The sequence below is a fragment of the Ctenopharyngodon idella genome, chromosome 5, assembly GCF_019924925.1.
Source record: "Ctenopharyngodon idella isolate HZGC_01 chromosome 5, HZGC01, whole genome shotgun sequence".
Classification (NCBI taxonomy): Eukaryota; Metazoa; Chordata; class Actinopteri; order Cypriniformes; family Xenocyprididae; genus Ctenopharyngodon; species Ctenopharyngodon idella.
In genome coordinates this window covers 36708373-36731764 of record NC_067224.1, presented here as the reverse complement: position 1 = coordinate 36731764, position 23392 = coordinate 36708373, and the positions used below count along the sequence as shown (strand labels likewise).

Here is a 23392-nt window from a genome sequence, read left to right as displayed (position 1 = left end):
ATGTTATGATGTTTTGACTTTGTTGTCGAAATGTGGACTATTTGTAAAATATTAATGTTGTAAAATTCTTATTATGTGATTATTCTTGAAACATGATCACCTAATGTTGTCTTTATTTTTGAAATCTATTCTCTTAAGATAAATTTACATTCAATTTGTTTGTAGAAACGGGTGACTTCCTTGCCCTGGACTTGGGTGGAACCAATTTTCGGGTTCTGCTTGTCAGGGTGTCCGGTAATGGGAAGCAAAATGTGGAGATGGAGAACCAGATCTATGCCATTCCAGAGAACATCATGAGGGGCAGTGGGACAGAGGTGAGGAGGGTGTGCACAATCATGTTTAAAAACCCACATCTGAAAATTATCATGCAGAAAGTTCTCATGGGAAAGATATTATGCAGAAATCATGATGCAGAAATCTTGATTCATTATTAGGTGTATTATATTTAAAGGGCTAGATCACCTAAAAATTGACTCACCCTTATTTTGTTCCAAACCTGTATGACTTTCTTTCATAAAAGAAGATATTTTGAGAGTTGTCCAAGGTTTTCTGTTTTTCTAGACAATGGAAGGCAATGCTAACCAAAACTGGAAAATTTCAAAATAACATCTCAAAAAAATGTCATATTTTTGGATGAACTATCCCTATTCCAAAGTAACAAATATGATTTGTATGATATACATGCTTGGTCTGGTAAAGGTTCTACATAACTTTTCTGTAGCTCAAACAGCAGAGCATGACACTAGCAATGCAAAGGTTATGGGTTTGATTCCCAGGGAAAGCAAGACTGACAAAAATGTAAATGTGGACCTTGAATGCAATGTAATTCGCTTTAGATAAGGGCATCTGCCAAATATATTAATGTAAATAACAATCTGGCTAACAACAATCTAGGCCTAGGTCTTATTTAGAGTAAGTAATCGGCATTCATCAACATTAAAACAAGAGTAAGAACATTTATTGTGCGTATGCACCTAAAAGTTTTGCATGAGAACTTTTTAACACCTAAGAACGAAGTGAGAGCCTCTGTATCTCTGCACATGAACATTTAACCAATTAACCATAACAAACAAAGCATCTGTTTTTATCTCTGGGCCTGTTTGAAAAATAATTTTAATCATGCATTATAATTAACTTTGTCTTTTAGACAAGAACAAGAACAAGTCAACCGCAATGAAGTATTTGATAGTAGAAACACATATAATGGGTGCTTCTTTAATTGCAAATTGCAAAGTCAAACTCTGTCCTCTTTTTCAATCTGATTGTGAAGATGTAGAAATGGATTCATATGAATTTATTAAGGTTTTAACATTTCTCATATTTCATCTTACAATAGGTAAGATGTATTGAATACTTTTGTTCTTCTCACTTGCAGTGCAAAATACCATCTGTCTGCATGAAATTACCAGTTTAGACAAAGGCCAAATGAATGTGCGTCATAAGAAAATCATTTTAATGCACATAATGAACATTCTTTATTCTACACTTGCTCACGGTTTAAAGTTTTTTAACTTTACAGTTTTAACATTGGAACACATTTCATATGGTTCAATCCTAACTGTATAAAATAGACATGTCAATTTGTTTTATATTCTTATGTTTTATTTTTTTTTTATAAATATGCTATTATGCAAAGATCGTATTTCCATGATAAAATGCAGTCAATTATATATTATTGGTTTAGCAAACAATATAAAGCAGTTTGAGATACTGCAACAAACTTTTCATCATATTAGTCATATAAACTGCCGAAAAATTAAAAAATAATAGCTAAAAACTAAATAAATGAACTGTTGTGTTGAATGAAAATGCAGAAAAGTGTCTCTTTGGTGGCTGGGAACTGAAATATATCTGGTGAAAGACCAAACCAATGTTTCCTGACATCCCTACTTTTCTGTGTTAGTTTTGGCAGTGGATGTGTTCACTGTTTGGACATTTCAATTCAGTCACAAGGGTCCTTTATAAGAGTGCATGACCAGGAGGGGGAAGGTACAGTTGGAACCCAGCTGGCAGAAGATGATGAGTTGCACCTGGCTTCTCACACTCCATGGCATTATGGCTTTGTAATTTCAAAATGGAGTGTATGACCTGAGGAGTCTGCACAAATTATTGATTGTCTGTACCCAGTAGATTTTCACATGGGAACTTTTCACTTTCAAGAGCTTCTCTGAGGCTTGTTTCCACTTTAGTTAAATACAAAGAGCTATTCATTTCAAAACCATTACACTGTGCTTATGATTTAGTAGCCTCTACAAAATGTCATACTTAAGAGATGAAAAAACGACACCTTTGGACTAACTTGCACTTTGAAAGATTACCTTGGTTCTTGTACATAGACTTTTTATCCACCTAATTAGTTAGCTATTGAACATATTGGGCTACATTTAGACATATTTGCAAAGGTCACTTTTAACTGTAATGGATCCTTAAAGGGATAGTTCACCCAGAAGTGAAATTCTGTCATCATTTACTCCCCCTCATGTCATTCAAAACCTGTAAGACTTTCAGTAATCTTCGGAACAGAAATGAAGATCTTTTTGATGAAATCTAAGAGCTTTCTTCTGGTGACAGCTATGCAACTGACACTTTGACACTTCAAAAAGTTCATAAAGAGATTGTAAAACTAATCCATATGAATTGAGTGGTTTGTTCTGAATTTTCTAAAGAGAAATAGATTAACAGATTGAATTTAGGCTTTTATTCACATATAAACATTCATCAACTCATACATCAGTTGTGGTAAACGGAAGCTCAAGCATGTTTGCTTGACACGTGCGAGAACCAATGAGGTTCATTCTCGCGTTACGCAGCACGATTGAATTTCCGCAAGAGATTTCTCACGCATCAAGCAGGTTCAGTTGAGCTTCTGTTTATATTCGCTGATCAATGTTTTGTATGTGAATAAAATCCTAAATTTAATCTGTTCATCATACAAAGTGACAGAGTCTCTTCAGAAAATACTTAAATTCATATGGATTAGTTTTACGATCTCTTTATGAACTTTTTGAAGCGTCGAAGTGGTAGTTGTGTAGCTGTCAACAGAGGGACAGAAAGCTCTCGGATTTCATCAAAAATATCTTAATTTGTGTTCCGAAGATGAATGAAAGCCTTACGAGTTTGGAATGACATGAGGGTGAGTAATTAATGACAGAATTTTCATTTTTGGGTGAACTAATCCTTTAATCTAAGCTAAGCAATGTATTTAAATCAGTTTTAAAATTAATCCTTTCTTTTTTTTCTTTTCTTTTCCAGCTCTTCGATCACATAGCTGAATGCTTGTCCAATTTCCTTGAAAAAATGGGCATCAAACAGAAGAAGCTGCCTCTAGGCTTTACCTTTTCATTTCCTTGCCAGCAGACCAAACTAGATGAGGTGAGATGAGAAAGGGAAAATATTAAAGGGGGAAGAAAACACTAAAATTAGCAGCTCTTCACAGAGAATGCCATGTTTCCATGGTTGCCCTTATTTCTGTACAGAGTTTTCTGGTGTCATGGACTAAAGGATTTAAGGCGAGTGGAGTGGAGGGGAGAGATGTTGTGGGCCTTTTGAGAAAAGCCATCAAGAAGAGAGGGGTGAGTGTAATGAGTCAGTGTGTCATGCTTTTTTGCCCTGTCCCAAATAGCACACTTCATATGCACTTACTTACAATGGCCACTGCATGCACGTGATCAGGAAGTCCACAAGACCATTGGGTGTCTCATTTGTCAATTTAGGTTTCGAAAGGGTGCTCGCAAGCGCCCCCTTTGGGGTCAATATGTGCTCTCGATGCACACCTTTGGATTCATAGGAGGACACCGTGTGTTTAGGGTGCCATTTGGGACTGGGCCATAGTCTTTCTTGTACAGTCCTAATGATGCTTAAAATGTCTGTAAGGCAGTATATATAATTATGCTTTTACTTTCAATTAAAAAAGTTTTATCAACTGAATCCATTGATAGATGCAAATACTCATTGGTAGCATATACACAACCATTCAAAAGTTTGGGGTTAGGATTTTTTTCTGAAAGGAATTAATCCTTTATTATATTCAACAAGGATGTGTTAAGTTCATCAAAAGTGACTGAATTTTTTTGTAACACTAAAAGTCTTTACTGTTTCAAATAAATGTTGTTCTTTTAAAAAATGTATCAGTTTTCACAAAAAAAAAAATATTGTTTTCAACATTGATAATAATAAATAAATTAGCATTCTTAAGCATCAAATCAGCATATTAGAATGATTTCTGAAGGATCATGTGACACTGAAGCCCAGAGTAATGATGCTGAAAATTCAGCTTTGTTTCACAGGAATAAATTACATTTTAAAATATGTTAAAATAGAGCCCAATTATTTTAAATTGTAATACTATTTCACATTTTAATACTATTTTAATACTATTTCTTCAGTTTGTCTGTGTTGAACCCTTTAGCTGGGTCTCACGAGGTTTATTTATTTATTTATTTATTTGTTTGCTTATTTACTTTTTTTGCAAAATGGTCTTTTGTGGTGGTATCCACACATGCAAAGTTGGCTGATACATAACCGCAATAAAATAATAGCCTAGTTAAAAATTACACACACAAATCATGCCAACATTCCCGTCTTGCCATACAAATATATTACGTTATGTCTTAAGTGAATGTAAATAGTCGAGAGAGACAGTGCATGTATACAGTATCAGTACTGGATCCGTGCATTACGTCTTAAAGTGACAGCAACCTAATATTCCTGCTGCTGTCTATGTTTTTAATGTTAATTAAACAACAAAAGACAAAAACAATCACGCTGCTCTTGACTGAATAACTTTTGTAACTTTAACAAGGATTAATCTTTATTTAATTTATACAGTGAAGATTATATGCAGTGTTATTTTACATTTGATTACTTTATTCGATTTCTGTACCTGAAAACTACTGTTAGACCTACCTAAAAAAACAAGTTTGTTTGTATCTTTGCTCTATTGTATTTATATTCCTTGTAGTTTGATTATTTCTTCTTAATTTCTTTATTTTTATTTGAAAGTAGTCCTGAACATATCACATATCGAACCATTAAACCGTGGTCGAAACCGTGAGTAATGTGAACTGTTACACCCCTACTGTAGATGTAGCAAACAATTTAAATATTGCTCTTGAGCACTCATTTCTGCATACAGTTTTTTTTTTTTAAACCAACATTTATAAATGTCGTTATTGTTATTATTATTATTAAGATTTTTTTTTTTTTACCTCCAAGATGTAGTTACACAATCTACCAGCAGGGATTAACTGAGTCATGATAACCAGCCAACCCTTCAAGTCCATTTTCGTTTTAAATTCACCCTTTAACCCATTAAAATTGCTGCAACATATAGCTTCACGTACATCATTGCTTTATTTTACTTTTTATAGATTTTTTGGTTTGTTTCAGATACCAAACATGTCCCATCATTTAATTTTTCTCTCTGCAGGACTTTGACATTGACATTGTTGCTGTTATCAATGACACTGTTGGAACCATGATGACCTGCGGCTATGATGACCATCACTGTGAGATTGGTCTCATTGTTGGTGAGTCACTGTCTTACTTTTGTGCTCATATTTTAGCTGAGATCAGTGGGAAATATCAGCCAGGGTGTCAGCAATTATTGTCAGGCAAATAATCTGCTTGGTGTGAATGAAAGGTGCTTTATTCAGACACAGACCTTTTGTTCTGTCATTTCATTTGTTTAGGTTATTGGCTGAGGGAATACTAAAGGATACATTTCAGGCATTTTATAGCCTGTTCAGGCCTATTATTATGGCCTAACAAAATGATTTTTGGCGGCATCTTGACAATTATAATCCTCACACTCCACTTAACGAACTAATTGTTTTGATTCATTTTCCCCAATAGTGTGTCAAATACGTGTAATTATAGAGGCTAGAGCGGATGCTCCCGGAGTCTTTCACAACAACTTTGTGTGCCATGCGCAGCCTCAGATATTGTACTCTCTAATTTGTACATCATTGTAACACTCTCTCACATTAGATGAAAATTACAGTGGGTTAAATGTATTCTTGGTGATGTGGAAATACAGCTGAAGAGTGAGAACAGCTGAATTTTTGGAGTTTATTTCTGTTTATTTTCTGTTTGTTTCTGTTAGGAAGTGTGTGTGTGTATGTATATGTGTGTGTGTGTGTGTGTGTGTGTGTGTGTGTAAAAAAAAAAAAAAATATATATATATATAGCTAGCAGAGGAATGTGCAACAGAGCCACAGTATTTCATATATTTAAATATAGTTTATTCCGTAATTCATTGTGTTTTAATGCATATTTGAAGGCAGCAGGTTTATTTTGAATTCAAAGACAGTGTTGAGAGACTGCAGTCGGCTTATGATAGCTGGGCTAATAAAACAAGCTTACTCTAGATCTTCATCAACAGCGCTGGTCTGGCTTTTGCACAAAGCCAGACCAGCACTGTTGAGTGTACAATTGATATAATATATTTGAACATCATGAAGATCTAATGAAGTAAATTCTCCTGCCTGCACCTTTGAACATGTGTTTTTATTATTTAAGGATTTGTAGGAATCCGTTGAGATAGTGCTTAGAATACACACAGACTGCAGGGGATTTTTAAGAGGAATTGCATTGCAGAAGATGTGCGGTATTTAGTTTGTTTGCATTTGCATTCATTTTAGAATATTAACAGAAAGAAATGCCTTTGTCACTAATCACAAATCATGAATAGACTGCACGGTTCAAGTCTTTGTAAAAGTAATAGAGAAAAAGGAATGTTATATTGTATCACTAGGATTAGGATCAGAACAGACCCACCCAACATGCATCACACCTTTGGCATTTTCTTGAACTTCCCAGTTTTGTTATCTGCTTTAGTAGTACAAATATGTAAAGCAAAGACAACCGATAAAGGTCATTCTTATCACAGGACATGATGATGGATTTGTACCACTTCACTCGGCTAGACATTTCAATTACTTTGGTTTCTTCCCATTGGATAAGAGACTATCAGATGATGTTTGTTTGAAGTATGGTTCAGTAAAAAGGGCATATACATGGCACTTGTGATCATAGTTGCATTATACTTTAAAAATGTAATTGAAGAGCCCCTATTATGCAATTTTGAGGGTTCCTAATTTTGTTGTTAGAGTTCTCCTATGATAGGTTTACATGCATCCAAGGTCAAAAACACTTTAAAGTGTCATAAAAAAACCCTGTTTTAGCACTGGTCATTCACACCTCAGATTTAAAAAAAGACTCAAGAAATGGGTATGTAAAGCTGTGAAAAAGTGGGAGTGTAGAGGGTGGGAAGAGGGGAGATAACGAATAAATCACAGACCTACAACACACTCATTATACAGACAAATGAATATTAAAATATAGCTGCGAGCAGCAATTATCGGGGTTTAAGTGCTTTAAAGGATTAGTTCACATTCAAATGAAAATTACCTTGGTGTAAAATATCTAGCTTCCGCCAGACCGCTTTCCATATTCAACTTAGGAAGAAAGCATAACTGATGTTGCATCAGTTAGGCTTTTTTCCTAAGTTGAATATGGAAGGTGTAGGACGTAGCGTAAGCGTTTTTAACTGCAAAGGCATTACACTTTCTTCGCAAGTTGAATACAGAAGGTGGTCTGGTTGAATTAGATATTTTACTTTATAACTTGTTAAATATAGATATTTTTCTTACCATAATGCATCGCTTCGCTTCAGAAGGCCTTTATTAACCCCCCCGGAGCTGTGTGGAGTACGTTTTGCTTTGGATAGATGCACTTTCTTGAGTTTCATACTCGTTGGTCCCGTTCACTGCCATTATAAAGCTCGGATGCGTCAGGATATTTATTAATATAACTCAGATTGTGTTCATCTGAAAAAAGAAAGTCATATACACCTAGGATGGCTCGAGGGTGAATAAATCTTGGGGTAGTTTTCAACTGAAAGTGAACTAATCCTTTAAGGCCTTTAAGCACATGCTTAAAGATGTTTTATGTTTTAATCAGCAAGCCTGTTACCATCTCGATCATAGATGGAAAAGACCATTTATAGCCTATTCAGGCAATTTACCATTGGAAATATATAGTTTTTAACGAACGATTCGATGGAATGAGGAGTTCTACCATGTGGTACGAAAGTCGTGAGCGTATGCGAAAAATTGTGCAATACACAATCCTTTACGAACGTGAAGGAGCCCCCCGGTGGCCAATTTCTTTCGCATTTCTCACAAGCCTCTAGAGCCGTGAGTCAAACAGGCCCAGCAAGTTTCTTTCTGATCGGCCTCCGTTAACCTTGTCTGATGCTCAAAATTCATTGGTCGATGGCGAACATTTTTTTTGAGATACATCAATGTATTATAGACAATCATGGCACCTTGGACAAAGACACTGCATGCCAATTTTCAAGTCAGTCGGACTAACGGTGAAGTTGTAGACAGTGTGAGTACAACCAGCCCTCAAAGTTTCTAGACTTATGGTTTGGTCAGCCTGATCACTTTTAGGGGAGAATGCTGATCCTTGGAAATTTTAACAATTACAATAGGGTTTCAGCACTTCATGCTTGAACCCCTAAATATGAGCGGAGAAAAAAACGAACAACAGAGTTGGGCAACCTTGATGTATTTAAAAAAAAAAAAAAACCCTATGACAAAAAAACTCACAAAAAATTTGTCACAGTCATTTGTCATTGTCATGTCATGAACAAATCAAATAGGCCTACATTCTGATAAATTATTCTTAGAAATATCAACAAATCAGCATTATATTTATGCAGAGCTATTGGTCTATAAGAAAATTGAGGAAGAAGGCTTATAATAATACTCATTACGTTTGCGAGCACTACAATCACTGAACAAATGACACACATCAGTTTAACACAGAAAGAGTAATAGCATAATTATTTTTTTGTCCATTATTCTTTGAATTTTTGGTCTACATGATTGTCTTCTGTGAATAATTCATCATGTCATCGCGTTCATGATTAGACGTACCGCTGTATCAGTGTCACAAATATATTTCATTTGAAAAAGACATAATGAAATATGTGCGCATACACGGTGCCGATTCATGTTCGGAGAAGGAGAGTAATGTGTGAAATATGTTCAAAAAAACTTGAAACACGCTTGCTCCGGTCCGGATATGAACTCTGATCCGTGTTGCGAGTTTTGTTAAATCCATCATGCTCTCAGAAACTGCTCTCATGCATGCTCTGTGAGTTGTTACATATTAAATACTGGGCAACACTTTACAATAAGCTTTCATTCGTTAACATTAGTTAACAACGTTAGTTAACATGTAGTAAGAAACCATTTTTTTTTTTTGGTGAAAATACTAATGTTCCTAAGGCTTTTGCACAGTACTGTACATTGCAGCATCAACGCTTTTCTCACAGTGTTTAAAACGGGTTGATCGGTCTCTCTAAACCCCTCCTTTCCCTCTAAACCCCTCACACACTACATGAAAGTTAATATCTAAAAAAGACCTAAAAAGACCTTAATATGCATCATGCCTCTGTCATTGCAGGACAGTTTTGGCATGTTGACAGGGTTCATACATAATGATTCACACATAATAAATTGAACACACCCATTTTCACAAAGAGCTCCTATACCACCAAAGATTTAACATTATACTGTAGAGATATTATTTTTATAGTCTTTTATATCGACATATTTTGTAGTATATCACCAGAGTCTGGGATGCACATCAGATTTCTTAAGGTGTCTTAAAATAGAAAATGAATTTGGCGAAATCTCAGAAAAGAAGAAGGTATTTGAAACAGGGTTCCCACAGTCATGGAAAATCGTAGGCTTTTAAAAGTCATGGAAATGTAAAACTGTTGAAAAATTATGGAAATGTGTATAAAGTAAATTTCCTTTTCTGAAGTAAATTTCTGCATGAAGTCTCAAAAATCTCAATCCTGCATTGAGCCTCAAATTTCAGGTCATTTTTTTTTCTCTTTGTGAAGATATTTGTATATAAAGAAGTATGCTTAAAAAAAACTCTTATGCATACAAATGGGAAAAGATCTCCAGCACTGCCTTTTAAGTAATAATCCTTTCAAGTACTTATACATTAAATCCTACATATACATGAAATCCTTTAAAGTACTTATACATTAATCATGAACTACTGAAAAAGTCATGGAAATTCATTGGTCAAAAAGGGTGGGAACCTCGGTTTAAGTATCATGAAAACCCCTTTTTGTCAGCATGTTCTCAGTTCAGTTCTCTTCAAGTAATGTTACCCATAGGACTTGAAAACTGCCTAAAACCCTGTTAGAAATTCCAGTTTGTTTGTTTGTTTATTTAAAATAAGACAAAACTGCTTTTATTAGGCTACTGATATGACTGGAGTCTTAATTTCATGGTAGTGTACATTATTATTTTTTTTTAATGATTTGTTTTCTATTTAATTAGAAATTACTGGGTACTCCTTTAAAATGCAGCACACGTTTGCATACAGCATGTAACATCATGCAAAATTGACAGGAATCTTCAATGTAAACAAATTGTGTGTGTTTTACAGGGACGGGCACCAACGCGTGCTACATGGAGGAGATGCGGCACTTGGAGCTGGTGGATGGTGACGAGGGTCGCATGTGTGTGAACATGGAGTGGGGTGCGTTCGGCGACGATGGCACCCTGGATGACCTCCGCACTGAATTTGACAGAGAGATTGATGCTGGCTCCATCAACCCCGGCAAACAGCTGTGAGTGACAGTCTTGCCCTTGACAGTTAGTGCCACTCCCGACAGTTCTTTTGTTGACACAAAAAGCCATTGAAGCCCTTTTCCCTGGAGGGCAGCTATGTCAGCCGGTTGTACAACTAGGCAATTACAGAAACAGGTTACAAATTTGTCACCATGGTGACACCAAGTCACAGGTGGACTCGTTCGTTCTTAGAAGGCAAGTGTGAAAGTTGTTAGGTAGACCATATGTTCCTGCTGCAACAGCTAGAAAGTGAGTCATTTAAAGGTGCAGGAAGCAATTTCTGAAAAGCACTATTGAAAGTGGATCGGAATGAGCACCACAACACATGTGCGTGTAGCCAAGCAGCAGTAGGGGGCGTGTCCACTCATGATGAGGGAGGAGAGAGAGTGAGCAACAGGGAGATTTGAAGAAATACTGTAGAAAGAGAGAAAGCTGAGAGACATTACAAAAGAGAAAAGGTCACTGGAAAAAGAAAGGGTTATGATCAGGCAAGAGCTTCAGGACCCACGTTAATATTAGAAAAGCTTTTCAGCGCTGGAGAGACCTAAGCGGGAAGAGGCCTGAAAGGAGGTTGCGTCGTTTCTGCTCTGAGTAACATTGGTTTTGAGTGTGTGTTGATGGCGACTAACAAACTCTTGCTTGTATAAACTCTTGTGTACTGTATGTTCATTTTTTTGTTCTTCCTTGTGGTTCGTTCGTCATCTTTGCTTTACTTTTTGCGAAGCTTTATTTTGCTTTGCTTCTGTTATGATAAAGAGACATCCACTCTTGCATTGCGTGTTCGTGCATTTTGGGGGTGGAGCAATGAAGGGAGAGGTGTGTTTGTTTGGGATAAACTCTTATGCCATCATTCACTCTACGTTAGCCTTCTTTTCCAAACAGAAGTCACAGGTCTTGGGAGTTTTAAAACTACTGTTCCTGACCCTAGTCGCTGCAACTCCACAGGCGCTTTCATTTCGCTTTAAAGAACCCGCACTTTGAAAGCTCAGAAAATGCAGAACTGTAATCAAATACCATTATGCTATGAGTGCTTGTGGCTGAGCTCTCTAAATGCCCTCAGTGGTGGAGTATGGCAATTGATTGCCTTATTTGATTTGCACATGCACATACACTGTCATCTTTTTAGAGCTGCTTTACAGCAAAATTTGAATTACTCATATTTGATGAAGTTGATTCTGTTATTTTACTCTTTATTACTGTGAAGCTGCTTTGAAACAATCTGTATTGTATAAAGCCCTATACAAATAAAGGTGACCTGACTTGACATACCAATACCTCAGCACTATTAAAGTAGCTTTTGAGACCTCTTTCTTTTCCCCCCAGAGATCCCAGGTTACCTTAATGTAATTTCCCAGAATTCTGTGAACAAACAATCAATGGGAATATCAATGCCTTTTCTTTACAGTTGCAAGTCACTGTTATTGTTCTCTCGCATACCCTGCTCTCTGAGACATGATGAATGTTTAGACTATGACCAGATTGAGTACTGCGAACATGTTCTTGTTCCCATGGATAAGAAATCTAACAATAAGGAAAAAGGCCGAAGTGGTTTTCATTTGTGCTGTACAGTGAAGCACAGTATGAAGTCGTCATTTACTTACAGTGCTTTTTTCCAGTTTATTCATAGCAAAACATAATTGGTGTTTTTTCTAATTTTCCTTCATAACTACAAATCTGCCTACTTTCTTGTAGTATAAACATCATAGACAGTACCGTTTAAAAGCTTGGGGTCTGTAAGATTTTTTTTTTTTTTTTTTGGAAAAACGTCTCTTATGCTCACCAAGGCTGCATTTATTTGATCAAAATAAAGTAAAAACAGTAACATTATGAATAGTGTTGTCAAAAGTACAGTTCGCGATACCAAGTCAGTACTGAAATTTAAAAAATGTGACGCTTTGAGCGCTGTTGAGCGGATTTGTAAACACCTCTGACTGGCTATTGTATTCTCGCGCTCAACATACATGTCTGTGATTGGCTACAATGATCAATGCATGGGGGCGTTTGAAACCACACGGAAGTGTTTGAATTTGAAAGCAGTTTAAAAGCAGGAACGGGAGCGTTTGAAAGCAGGCGTAAGTCAGCAGACCGGTCCACGATAGACGCCTGCTTTCAAATGCTCCCATGTGTATCTGTGTAAGCGCTTGGTGAAGAGCATCATTGATGTCTATTTACAACATGTTTTTGAAGCATTGATCATTGTAGCCAATCACAGACATATCTGATGAGCACGTGAACACAATGGCCAATCAGAGGTTTATGATATGTTATTTTGTCACATTTTGCTTGTCAAGTGTTAGTGGAACATGTTCAGACATATAATTATTTGAAATGAGTCCAATCCTTTTCTGTATTGATCAGGAATCATCTTTAGCCAGTTCAAAAAGAAATGTTTATTGCATGTTTTAAAGTCGGTATTAAACCGAAGTTTCAATAGTGTTTTCTTCCCTTTTGTGACATATATCAGAGTGAAATGGCTTTTCGAACAAGAAAAAATGTAAGGCGGGACTTGATTTTGTCCCTCGGGAATTGATTGGATCGTTGTGGTTTGCTGTTGGTGGATCTCATGTGAGTGACAGGTTGTCCCGCCCTCACGCCAGTAAACACATCATCAGAGGAAGAGAAAGCTATTTTGATTAAAGAAATGCAAGGGCACATGAATTTTTAAATAATGCTGTGCATGGATAAATAATTAAACAATAACTTCATGGTGACTTTTTTAATTTCATGGTGACTTTAAAGATTATTTAAAATATTATTTAAAATACTTGATATTTATTTCATATTTTTGTCACACATTAAATCCTTGTTGTAAGTGACCCCTGTCTTCTCTACATTAATTACTTTCAAGGTCATGTCTCTAGAGTTTTAAAAATTAACAATCAACACTTGATTGTACCCTGTGAATGTACTCTCAAATTTTTTTTTTTTTCCACAAATATTTCCTACACCCCTGATTACAGGGACAGTCCCCCCTGAAGCATCCTGGGGTTAAGTGTCTTGCTGAAGTGAATAATGATGATTGGGTTCATGGGTTGCCCCAGCGTGGAATCAATAACCTCTAGGCGATCATTGGCCCATACCGCCACATCAGCCTTAACCTGTTTTGTTTTCATGCAGATTTGAGAAGATGATTAGTGGGATGTACATGGGGGAGCTGGTCAGACTCATCCTGGTGAAAATGGCCAAAGACGGTCTGCTGTTCCAGGGACACACCACTCCAGATCTGCTCACCACCGGCCACTTCCAGACCTCCTTTGTCTCTGCCATCGAAAATAAAAAGTCAGTACCTTTTTGTAGCACTACTCTACTCTATTAGGGTTGTAATGGTACACAAACATGACGGTTCAGTTACGGTACGTACCTTGCTAATGAAGTCAAAAGTTTTTTAAAAACAGATTAAACAATTAAGACATTACTAACAGGTAAAGTAAATATAATGAATATAAAAGCTAATATAGTGGCAAGGCAGGTTTATTTATAAGCACATTTCATAATTCAAAGTGCCTTTACATAGAAAAGGAATTAAAATAATCATAAAATAATCAAAACATATGCATAAAAAAATATATATCATGCATAAGAAATGAAAATAACAATCGTATTTAACTAAAGGCTAAAATGCTGCCTGAATCACTAAGATTCAGGGTACCCTTATCCGGAGTTGAAGAAATAAACAGTCAGGTTCGCGATTTTACTCTAGACATGCCCCTTCTAGTGTCTCTTCACCCTCATGGAGGTGTTTGCACACTGATTCACTGCATGTCCAATATGGCTTCAGTGCTCCCAATTAGAGTGCGTAAAAAACACAATGCGCTGCCTACCTATTACGGCTCCCAGCGACTTTTTCACAATTAATACACCCTTTGCTACACGGATGTAATTTTACACCGACCTGCGCCCACATGTCTGGTGTCTCTTCACTCACTTCTGAGTGCGAAACCTTATCGCTCTCCCTTCTCTCAACCTCTTATAGTGGATATATTTAATGAAATGCTGACCTCTAGAGTTCATTTCTCTAGTGAACTAACATGCTGTGGGCACTAAATGCCTGACACTTGCCTGAGGTAAATGTGATGCTACGCGAGATATTATTCTCGAGCCGTTTTATTGGTTTCTTTCCGCGGTTGAAATAATGGTTGAGAGATTACAAATAAACATATCTATGCATATATCATCTGCTCTTCTTCTGTTGCGCACGCCCCCTTCTGGATTGGAGTGTGGATCGCCTGTGACTGACAGTATTTGTCATCTGACTGTATGCACCAAACCGTGATGTCCGTACCGTGATGGTTTGAGGCAAATACATGTACCGTTACAACCCTAGTGAATATATTTAAACCACTTTCAAAAATACTGTACGCATATAGTGATGGATAATACAGAACCACCAAAGATAAGACAAAGAAAGAATAACTGGACTAACACCTTTGCGATACAGGTGATACCTTTTTAAAAGGTGGATGTCATTGTAATATTCCAATATATTTATTTACTTGGTTGTGACGTGGATTGACAGCAACAGGCATGATCGGTACATTTCTAAGGATTTAGACATAATTTAGACATAATTTACATGTCCCCAGCACCACTTTTTGCCAGGGTTGATATTGTCACCACCACTTTTTGAAACATCTCGTGGCACGGATGTACCTAATACAGAACAAACGTAGTTGATCAGCAATTCGTTAATTTGTGTTAAATAAGAGGCGATCTGTTATTTTTGAAATCATACTGAGTGCTTGTTGCTGCTGTTATCAGTGGCGGAGGGCAACGGTGTTCTCTTGGCGCTCGTGCGCAGTCTTCACACAGACAAGCGCTTCTATTCGTTCAGGTGAAATCACAAAACAAAATGCACACAAACGTGTCCCTGCTCTTGATATACAATCTCTAATGAACATCTTTGGTTTTAATGAGAATAAACCTAGAATAAAATAACAACCCAGAAGCTCTGGCACGCTTAAAAAAAAATTCTACCACCAGTCCATTAGAACAAATGAATCTTTAATGCGGATCTACGTATTTCTTCACTAATGTAAATACTCTCAGGACTAAACAAATGATATTATAGTAGATGTAAGGATGAAACTATCAAATTGAGACCTGTGTCAATAAATTAAACTCAATTTACTACTGAAATTGATTTCTGGACATCGTAATGTTATATTTTGTGCATTTATTATTGTATATTTCTGATATGCAATCTCGCCCCTCCCCCCACACACTACTGTCCCACAAAACAAAGTTACGCCACTGGACTTAGAAGTGCTCATGGAGATTTCTAAGCTGCCTTAAATTAGGAGCAACTTTTATTGTTAAAATGCTTTTACGAGTCCTAAATTTAGGAGCAACATGCCTCTAATTTTTAAGTGTTGCTCCTAAATTTCTGTGTTAGGAGCAACTTTTAGCCTCAAGATTTTTTGTGAATACAGCCCCTGTTTTTAAGGTTGTTCTTTCCTTAAAAAAAGCATCCGCTGATTCTTTTTGTCATGCTACTCATTATTCTCATTATTATATTCTAGGCTGTCAATTTAATATTAAAAAATAAAATATTTAATCACGATTAATCTTAGAATTTTTCCACAAATAATGCATTAATGCTTTCAGTTCCATGAAAAAAATAGGCCAAGGTGTAATTATTAGGTTTGCAATTTGTGTAGCTGACACTCAAGATGTGAATTTATACAGCAGTGCTCTTTACTGGTTTCACATAATGTCACATTGAGTAAATGTGTTGAAGCGTTAAGCATGTTTAATTAAACTACTTTTTGTTCTGCAACGGAATGTAATTGGTGACAGTTGTTTGGATGCTGCTCCAGAAAGAAGTAATACTAAGTTACTACTATAATTTTCCCATGCTTGAGAGTGGCAATCTCTTATGTTGCAACCTCATTAAATGGACCCCGTTTCCCTTCAACTATCCCCATATTTAGTCCTCTCTCCAGCAAACCTAGCAGTCGGGAGTGCACCTCCCAAAGAAGTAATTTGCTTCTCAAAATTACCTTATTGCCAGACCCACCATAAGGTTACAGGCTGAGCACAAATGAGTGTTAAACTTGTGCTGTGGGTTTAACGTTATTAACCTGGTCAGATATCAGACTTTCTGGAGTTTGAAGTTAGCAGAAAAGCAATGTGCAAATTGAAATTTAGAACTATAGTTGTTATTTGTATATAATTAAAATGTAATTAAATTAGAACTTGAAGTAACAATGCCACCTTGGATGCGCATTCTTGATGTATTGCTAAATATCACATCTCTCAGAAAAACTTATTTCTGAATTATTCTTACCAAGAGGCATTATATGTGTCTGTGAATTGATCCAAAAGTCACAGACCACAAGTGAAAATAATTTTTTATTTCCTACAAATAAGATCAGCATAACAATTTTGAAAATTTTGAAAAGTTGAATTACACAATGTCTTAGCATTTGATTTGTCACTCTTTTGATATGACAGCAGCACAAGGAAACAAACTTCACAAGTTAGATCAACACCCTATTCCATTCTTGTATAATATGAACTCAAGGTCTCAATTATTTTTAAAGAAGTCTCTTATGCTCTCCAAGGCTGCTTGTATAATCAGAAATACAATAAAAACAAAAATATTGTAATATTATTACAATTTACAATAAAATGTAAATTTTAAATGTGTTTAAAATAGAATTTTAATTTATTCGTGTGGCAGCAAAGCTGAATTTTCAGCATCATTACTCCAGTCTTCAGTGTCACACAATCCTGCAGAAATCATTCTGATATGCTGATTTGGGGGCTCAAGAAACATTTCTTATCATTATCAATGTGGAAAACAGTTGTGCAGCTTAATATTTTTGAGGAAACTGTAATACATTTTTTTTCAGGATTCTTTGATGAATAGAAAGTTCAAAAGAACAGCATTTATATTTTTACATTATATTTTTGTGATGTAAAAGTTTTTACTGTCACTTTTAATCAATTTAACTCATCCTTGCTGAATAAGTCTTAATTTCCTTCTTTAAAAAAAGTGTCCAAAAAGTTCTCACACACACACACACACACACACACACACACACACACACACACACACACACACACAGGTTTGTTTTTGTGAATTGTGGGGACATTCCATAGGCGTAATGGTTTTTATGCTGTACAAACCGTATTTTCTATCCCCCTACACTACCCCTACCCCTAAACCTACCCATCAAAGGAAATTGTGCACATTTTTACTTTCTCAAAAAAACTCATTCTGTATGATTTATAAGCCTTTTGAAAAATAGGGACATGTGGTAATGTCCTCATAAGTCACCCTCTCCTTGTAATACCTATGTCATACCCATGTCATTATACAAATTTGTGTCCTGATGTCACAAAAATGCACACACACACACACACACATATATATATATATATATATACATGCTCACATATATATTTATATTTACAAACTTTTATTTTAGATGTGATTAATCGATTTAACAGAACTAGTATTTTCTTTTTTTTAATTCTAATTTCAAAAATGTCTGTATTTTTATTGCATTGTGATTAGAATGATAGCTGTCGGCAAGAAGAGGCTTTTTGTTATTTGCATCTCTTTACATCTTTTGCGCTTAAGTGAAGAACTGTCCTGCAGTAGTTTCCATTTGAGCCATTCACATGCTATAGGCTTTTGGTTTGCTAAGTGTATTTAGGTTAATATTCATTCAAACCTCCAAATTAATCAGAAGCAACATTGTCTCTTCTGCAGGGATAACGAAGGTCTGTTGAGTGCAGAGCAGGTGTTGAGAGGACTCGGACTGGACCCATCCCCTGAAGACTGTGTGGCCACACAGCGGGTGTGTCAGATTGTGTCTACGCGTGCGGCCCATCTCTGTGCTGCCTCGCTGGCGGCTGTGCTACGGCAGATCCGAGATAACAAAGCCTTAGAGAAATTGCGCACCACTATCGGTGTTGATGGATCGGTCTACAAAAACCACCCACAGTGAGTCTGTTGTCAGTACTGGTGTGCGCTTGCTGTGGTACCAAATGATTACCTTATTCATACACCATGGTATTCACACTCCATTGTACAAAAAATACCATGGCAAATGTAATTTGTAGATGTTAGATTTCCACCTCTTTTCTGTTTCTTCTCAGTTGTTCTAACTCAACAAAATACTCAAAAGCTCATTACTGTAAGGTTGGACCCCTTGTAGGTGGTAAATGTGTTTCAGTAAAGCTCTTGAGGCACAAAATTCAACTTGCTCACCAGTGCTGTAATTAAAATTAGTTTTTGACATGTGTTTAACAGTGAAGGGGAAGGAGTGAAATATAGAAAGACAGTTACAAGTGGCATTGCACTAGCCAACTCGAAACAACTCTCTTTTGGGAGGGTTGGTCACAATTACCAACTGTTTTTCCTTGAAATCTGGACCTTGATTGAATCATTGAGGGGTTTTTTTTTCTCCCCTACTGTGACCTGATGGAGTTTCAGCTCTGTGCCACTGTCTCCTTTGGCTTGCTCAGTTGGGGTTTAAAAGAAAATTAATATTCAGTAATATTATTGACTTAACTGCACTGACACTGATTGAATGAGAACAAAATTTGAACTGAATTTAGCTCTCATACTGTCATACTCCCTGATTGAAGACTAATTAAAATGACAGACTAAACAACCTTTGTTGTTTCGCTACCCTGTAATGGATTGACAAGAAAATAGACTGACCGCAATAGACTAATAAAAGAAGATTTACTCTCAAAAAACATAGATCGCTCTGTCTCCGCATTTATATCTTATTACTCATTTAAGTGTTGTACAATGTCTGAGCAAAGCAGGACGACGGTTCGTGAGTTCATTCATAAACTCATTGTCACTACACTACACAAGAGCCTATTTCACTAACTCCGTGATTCTTCCTGAATGTTGTCAGAGAGTTTGGCAAGGCCATAAACGCAGCAGGGAGTTGAATTTCTGGGGGCTTTTAACAACCACCCACTGAGACGCAGCTGCATGCATCGATTTCCTCTGATTCCTCAATGACTATGTAAATGAAGCGTATGACTGAAAAATGACTGAAAAATTAGCTGTTGATCTTTTAGTGAGTTCTGTGCAACAATATGGATAGACATTTTCTAGGAAAAAGTGATTATGAATTTTTATTGCTGTTTCATTTATTATTATAATATCTTTCATTTTCAGTTATTGTTGCTAATTTATATATATATATAATATAAAATATTTATATTAGGGCTGTCGAGCGATTACATTTTTTTAATCTAATTACTTGCATGATTTGGCTGAGAAATTACCTCCAAACGATAATTTAAATTCATTATTGTGTTAAATGAGAAAAGCATCACATAGACATCACAAAAAGTAGCTTTAGAAGGAAATATTTTGATTCAACATATAATTTATTACACACAAACCTTTAAGCCCAAAGTATAGTTCACATTTTACGCGTACTCGAGGGTCAGCGTACAGTGCGCGTGACGTGAATTTTGTCGTCAAAAGAGTATGCACGTACTGTACGTGCACCGCCAGATTTTATTTTATTTTTTTGCAGTAATTAGTTTATCCACAAGGTGGCAACCGTGCCCTGGACAGCGTACAGAATGGAACAGCGTACACTAGCATACACGTAAAAAAATGAAGTATACCCAGGGCTTTCTGAATTTGTATTCAGGTATATTTACAGACCAAAACAGTTTGGTTACCAACAAAATATCTTCTTTTACTTTCCAAAAAAGAAAGTCATACAGGTTTGAAATGACAAGAGGGTGAGTAAATGATGACAATTTTAATTTTAATTATCCCCAAAATGTTTTTTTTTTTTTAATGAAATGATACTCTAAATAAGAAACTGAAATTGCCAGTAGGTGGCAGTAAATGTCTAAATGAGTAAGTCATTAGCTGCGTCTCATTTTGAAGGCTGTGTCCTCCGGAGGTCGCGTTTGAAGGCTGCATACCTCATTGGGGTGGTTTCATGTAAGAAAAGTAAGCTTTAGACACAAAAACTCATACAGGGGCATTTTTGCCCTGATATCCACACAGTGAGCTGTTCCCTGCTTCATTTTTGTCACCACCAATCAACTGTATGAAATGTAAGATGACGTACATGTCAAGGGCGGGGCAGGTCACGGGTGCGTTAAATGCGTTAAATCATTTAACACATTATTTTTCCATAACTAATTAATTTAAATGAACACGTTTAATTGACAGCCCTAGTATATATACTTTTAAATTATATACTTTCACTGTTCTAACATTATATATTTAAATAGTTTGCCCTGAGACTTCAACAGCAGCAATTAGCTTATTGCTGATGTTTATCTACCTTTGATAATAACTTTACCTTGGAGTTGTGCAGAGCACTTATTTAAATGGATTATGTTTTATGAATTTAAAGCAATCTGCAAGCATCAACGTTAATTGGTTGTGCTATTTTAATCTGGCATACCCAACTTGGGTTCACAGCTTTCATCATCCAGGGTGCTAACACATGCATTCTTAGAAATGGTTCATGTTTGAACATTTCCTGAAGGTGTGGATGGCACTTTCAGAGATGACTATACATCTTTGTACATCAAGATGTGTCTGTGTTGATTGGCTGTGCACAACTGCCACCACATGCCAGTCATGTGCATTTTATTTTAGTATATGTGGCATGACCATAAGAAAACTTTTTTTTTTTTTTAAAGGGAAAGTCAACAATAATGAGATTGAAGCAAAGAAATAGTCAAGTTTCTACCTCCTACACATATCTACAATCAAAGTTACACAACTTAATTGATTTCAATGGGAGTGAGCGATCTATTTTTGCCACGTTATACTGCGGCATGCACTTCCAGTGTATATTAGATGTTGCACTTGAAATGGTTTTCTTATACATCAAATGAAACCTTTTCCTCTTTTGCAGTTAATTTATGACTCATATAACATCATTTAGGCTGTTTTCTGACATGGCCAAATTAAATATTCCTCTAGCGATCTATCTTCATTCCAGTCTTGCTTCAGGTTTAAGTGGTTATTGAGAAACTACTTGACAGTAGGAAATGGTGTGTTTTACCTGGATGTATGCATAGTTTTAAATACAGAAGCTGCAATAGCAAGGGATTGTCCTTCAATAATTCAGATCAACTTTTCTGTCAATATAGTTTTAAACGGCGGATAGTAGCTTTAATCTATTTGTGTCAAAATGTTACATTTTGCTAGAATTTTATTTTATAATTTATCAGACTTTTTAACATACCCATACATTTATTTAATATTTAATTTAATTTAATTTAATTTAATTTAATTTAATTTTATTTTACAATTCAGTTTGAAGATTGTGTTTGCAAGTCTAGTGCTTATCCAACTTTTTTTCTCTCTAAAAAAATGTCAGATGAGTCAAATGTCATTCCCATCACATACAATTTCAAAAATCCAAACCATCAGACATTATTCCAAAATCCACTTGATGTTTGATCAAGGCCATGATCAGATCTTTTTTCCAGGACATGTTAAATGTTTTTATGTTAATTTTTTTTTAGTTCATATGTACTGTAATTTGTATAACCGAAGAATCACCAAACTACAATTTGGAAACTTAAAGTAGTCATTCTCAGACCTTTAAATGTACTCTCTACCATGCAACCTACTATTTTATTATGAATTAATTTTATTTTTTCCTGTGCCCCATCTTGTGCATCTTTCACATTTTCCTCACCTTTTCTTCCTTTTCCTGTCTTCTTCTTTCTTTGCTTTTAAACTCTTTTCTCTCTCTCACGCACACGCACACACACACACTCCTTTGCTCTGTGGCTTTTTCCGGTAGGTTTGCCCGGCGACTGAATAAAATGGTTCGATCATTGGTGCCCGACTGCGATGTGCGTTTCATACGCTCTGAAGATGGCAGCGGCAAGGGGGCTGCCATGGTTACAGCTGTAGCATACCGGCTGGCAAAGCAGCATGCAGAACGTCAGCGTATCCTGGACACCCTGCGCCTCAATCGGGATCAACTCCTGGAGGTGAAGAACAGGATGGAGGAGGAGATGAACCGAGGCCTGGCTAAAAAAACACACTCTGTGGCCACTGTTAAAATGCTGCCCACCTTTGTGCGCGCCACACCGGATGGAACAGGTTAGAGTGAGAAACACAGAACTGATCACAAATAAGAATGTATTACATGCGAAATAAGATGTCATTCTATCTTGCCCAAGAATCAAAGAGAATTTGGAGGGAAAGTGTTTGAATATAAATCGTAACTGTGCGTAATGCATCATTTCCTGAGAGAGTTATCAGTGCATGATTCAAGCTTGCTTAGAATGGCAACAGTTTCTGAGAATGTTTTCCATGCATAATTTCATAAAATTATATTCCTGATTGTGTACAGCATGTCGGCAGAGACAAATCATACAGAACAGAAAGTGCACATTGTAACATCAACTGCTCATCTGTCTTGCCTACACTAGACCACAGTATCTCACAGTATTTCACTTCACTCCCACTGATAGTAGCTGTATCACATTGCTGCTTGTTTGCATAAAGAGTTTCTCGATTGCCAGTGTACACTCTCACCCGTGTTGCAAATCACCACCTCTCCTTGAAAATTTTGTGTTTTAAATCAACAAAATGATTGGTTACATTAGTGAAGCAGAAACAGTTTTAGCCTCCTTCTCCACTCACTGTAGGTTTAGAAAGACTAAGACTACTTGAAAAATACATCTGTGTTGCATTTGTCTGATGTTTTTTCAGCATTATAATTTGAGTAAAAACTAATTTGAGAATG

The 23392-nt window shown here is 36.2% G+C and overlaps 1 protein-coding gene across 2 annotated transcripts in view; it reads left to right on the top strand.

The window, feature by feature from the left end:
- Positions 1–23392, top strand: part of hk2 (hexokinase 2) — a 229748-nt gene that overhangs the window by 17181 nt on the left and 189175 nt on the right. For both annotated transcript variants that reach the window (XM_051894147.1, XM_051894146.1), the window contains exons 3-10: positions 166–314; positions 3253–3372; positions 3477–3572; positions 5429–5528; positions 10483–10666; positions 13785–13946; positions 18388–18621; positions 22439–22743. In XM_051894147.1, the coding sequence (XP_051750107.1) occupies positions 166–314; positions 3253–3372; positions 3477–3572; positions 5429–5528; positions 10483–10666; positions 13785–13946; positions 18388–18621; positions 22439–22743 (1350 nt within the window). The remainder of the gene's footprint in view (positions 1–165; positions 315–3252; positions 3373–3476; positions 3573–5428; positions 5529–10482; positions 10667–13784; positions 13947–18387; positions 18622–22438; positions 22744–23392) is intronic.